The following is a 3,548-nucleotide window of genomic DNA, read 5'->3' as shown; positions in this document are numbered from 1 at the left end:
GATTTGAACTTTCTATCAATAACAGAGCCTGCCCAATCAGATCTATATAGGCTTTCAATCGTTCTTTTCCCAGATTTTTTAAACATTAAGCCTTAACGGGGTTTCCTTCAAGTATCGAGGATATGCTCAACTGCATTCATATGTTCCTCATACGGAGCTTGCATAAACTGGCTTACGACGCTTATTGCATATGAAATGTCTGGTCTGGTATGGATAGGTAGATCAGCTTTCCAACCAACCTCTGGTACCTTTCCTTGCTCACAGGAACCGCGTTGTTTGTAACACCAAGTTTTGCATTATACTCCACAGGTGTGTCAATAGGTTTACAGCCAGTCATGCCTGTTTCTTTGAGTAAATCAAGTGTATATTTTCTTTGCGATACTGAAATACCTTCTCTTGATCGAGCTACCTCCATTCTCAGGAAGTATCTCAGCTTACAAGGTCTTTAATTTCAAATTCTTTGGCCATTCTCATTTAAGCCTCATAATTTCACTCTCATCATCACCGACAAAACAATATCATCAACATATACTATGAGAACAACAACCTTCCCGGAATCAGATCGTTTCGTAAATAGTGTATGATCTGAGTGCCCTTGGTTGTAACCTTGTGCTTTAACAAACGTAGTAAACCTATCGAACCAAGCCCTTGGGGATTGTTTCAGTCCATATAAGGATTTCTTTAGTCTGCAAACCTTGTGCTTGAACTGACTTTCAAATCCAGGAGGCGGGTTCATATAGACCTCTTCTTCAAGTTCACCATAAGGAACGCATTTTTAACGTCCAATTGATACAGTGGCCAATCTTTGTTAACAGCAATTGACAACAACACACGAATAGTATTGAGTTTAGCTACAGGAGAGAATGTTTCAGAATAATCAACTCCGTAAGTCTGGGTAAAACCTTTAGCAACAAGTCTGGCCTTATACCGATCAATCGTCTCATCTGATTTGTATTTTATAGTGAAACCCATTTGCAACCAACTGTCTTGTGTCCTTCTGGTAAAGGCACATGTTCCCATGTGCCATTTTTCTCAAGCGCCCTCATTTCTTCCATAACAACGATCTCTTTTGGATATTGTACCTTTGTCTGGGTTAACCTTGTCACTTGGCGAAGTAAGAAATAGGGAGTAGTGGCGAGGAGTAGTGCTGAAGCTGAGTACAGGGCAATGAATTTGGGAATATGTGAAGAAATCTGGTTAAATAAGGTGTTGACTGATCTTTACCAAGACAAGGAGCTTCCAATGAAGTTGTTTTGTGATAATAAAGCTGCAATAAACATTGCGAACAACCCAGTTCAGCATGACAGAACCAAACATGTAGAGATCGACCGACACTTCATTAAAGAAAGACTGGATAATGGGAGCATTTGTATTCCCTATATTCCGTCTAATCAACAAGTGGCAGATGTTCTCACCAAGGGGCTGCTTAGACCAAATTTTGACTATTGTTTCAGAAGTTGGGTCTTATCGACATTTATGCACCAACTTGAGGGGAGTGTTGGAAATAGGGTTTTTACTCTAGGGGTATTTTTGTAATTGCTTCTAACCCTAGGGTTCTCTACAAGTCTATTTATTCACCCTGTTCTCATGTATTCAGTGTATTAGTTTATAATAATAAAAGAAAAGATCTGTACCGTGGTTTTTCTCCCTGGTCTAGGGTTTCCACATAAATTTTGTGTTTTTTCTCTGTTATTATTTTTATCAATATGTACTAGGAAGATTAAATTAACAGCATGTAAGAGCGTTCCCCAACATAAGCATATCCATACATTTCAATATAAAACCATTCCTGCTAAGTTTTAGGAGGAAAATAATCACCTGAAAAATAATTTGAAATGCATATCCCCCCACACCAGCAGCTTTGCGAGTATGAAAATATTCATGGGAGTTCAAACTCTTGGCCGTATTAGCCACGTCAGGGCTCTCCACACCAAGAGTCGGTGGCACATAACTGCCTCGCTCTGCATCTAAATTTGTATGCTCGGTTGAGCTGCCACTGTCATTACATTTTCTGCAACAACCATAAATGGAGAATGAAGTTGCAAGCTGCAAGATGACAATATTTAAGCTTAGTCAATAACTTACGAATAGAGGAAAACTAAAACCATGAAGTTTTAATAATTCATTTAATGTTAGGTAAGTTTGGTTGCATTCCTGGTTATCCTAATTCTCAACAGCCAAAAAGACTTTTATATATAATTAGATGGTGCTACATATATCAAATGTTGGATCACTATTTTCCGCCAAATCTCAGGACCAAAATTCATGGATACACCATCCTACTTTGTGTCTACCAAATGTGAGTGAAGTATAACCAGATCTGCTAGCAGACATGTAGCTTTGAAGTTATAAAGCATACCCCAAAGTAGAGTGTGACCAATGTGAATGTCCACCTGCACAAAATAAATATGTTAGTCTGCATTTTAACGCTATTTCCTATATTGCCAAAGAAGTTTTAATTTGTACATTCAAGCTGATTGATTATTGGAAACATATGACCTGAGACGGTAGGTTGATAATGCATAATAAACTACATAACTTCGCAAAGTCTCTCTGGCAACAAACAAGACATACCTCAGAAGGATACCATCTAAACAAAGGATTGCAAATTTTCCTAAATATATGAATGTTAGATGAGAAAGTGTCTATAATTAATAAGTCTGCGGCATTTCGGCCCCCAGGCAAGAGTGAAATAAAGGCTACATAACCTGATCAGGAAATATTTATAATTCTCAATAGTAGATCTCTAAGAGAATATGAAAATTATCCTATGCAATTATGCAAGCACTGGCCATAGAATGGGCTAGAATGATCGGACTACTATTTGAACAGTCTCTGAGTGGGTCACTTATCTAACTCCCCACAATATAAATATTTCTAGTTTTGAACCAAAAAATGGACCATCAGAACTATAACCATTACCAAGCTTGACAAGCATGGGAATAGTGAGAAGAACAAGATTGTTTCACAGCGTCCCAATTGAGTTAAGAAGCACTGTCCTCACTTGAACATACAATACAAAATACTCAGTTTAAAATGATACAAGAATAGGAGATGTATAAATGACTTACTGAGTGTAAAATAAAAATATCCCCCCTCCAGAAACAACAGCTTCACTTAATATCAATCCAAAAAGCACAGCAAAAGCAAGCATTCTGTAAGCTAGCAGCCAAACTGGATGTATTCCTTTAAGACACGTCCGCCAGAGTTCATCCTCGTACAATGACCCAACTGAATCTTGTGAATCTTCTCTTGATCCAGATTTGCGTCTTTTGAAACCTTCATATTTCCATATTAACAGTGCTGCCACAACCATAACGATTGATAGAAACAAAGCACACAGAAGGAACCTCCAGTTCAACCAATAACTCAAAGTATTAGTATCAGTAGTCATGACGGGCTTCCAAGAGTCTGATAATCCTGCTAAGAAACTCATGATGAGTTAATTGTACAAGATTACAAAAAAATCGATTGAATGATTGTAGCTGTCTGCCAAAAGATAGTCTAAATTTGAACTAAGCAGTTAAATGAATGGTCTAGGTCTAGAC

The 3,548-nt window shown here is 37.8% G+C and overlaps 1 protein-coding gene across 5 annotated transcripts in view; it reads right to left on the bottom strand.

Moving 5' to 3' along the window:
* The window catches only part of LOC120075696, an 8,905-nt gene that overhangs the window by 4,475 nt on the left and 882 nt on the right, over positions 1 to 3,548 (bottom strand). For 4 of the 5 annotated variants that reach the window (XM_039029312.1, XM_039029313.1, XM_039029310.1 and 1 more), the window contains exons 2-4: positions 3,072 to 3,420; positions 2,360 to 2,393; positions 1,819 to 2,046 (exon numbers count right to left, since the gene is read on the bottom strand). In XM_039029312.1, the coding sequence (XP_038885240.1) occupies positions 1,819 to 2,046; positions 2,360 to 2,393; positions 3,072 to 3,394 (585 nt within the window). In that variant the 5' untranslated portion in view covers positions 3,395 to 3,420. Of the gene's footprint in view, positions 1 to 1,818; positions 2,047 to 2,359; positions 2,394 to 3,071; positions 3,424 to 3,548 lie in introns of all 5 variants that reach the window. The other variant, XM_039029311.1, reaches the window with a different exon arrangement.

This window comes from Benincasa hispida, chromosome 4 (genome assembly GCF_009727055.1).
Source record: "Benincasa hispida cultivar B227 chromosome 4, ASM972705v1, whole genome shotgun sequence".
In the NCBI taxonomy this organism is placed as follows: Eukaryota; Viridiplantae; Streptophyta; class Magnoliopsida; order Cucurbitales; family Cucurbitaceae; genus Benincasa; species Benincasa hispida.
Note: the sequence above shows the minus strand (reverse complement) of the source record. Positions and strands in the feature narration are given on the sequence as shown.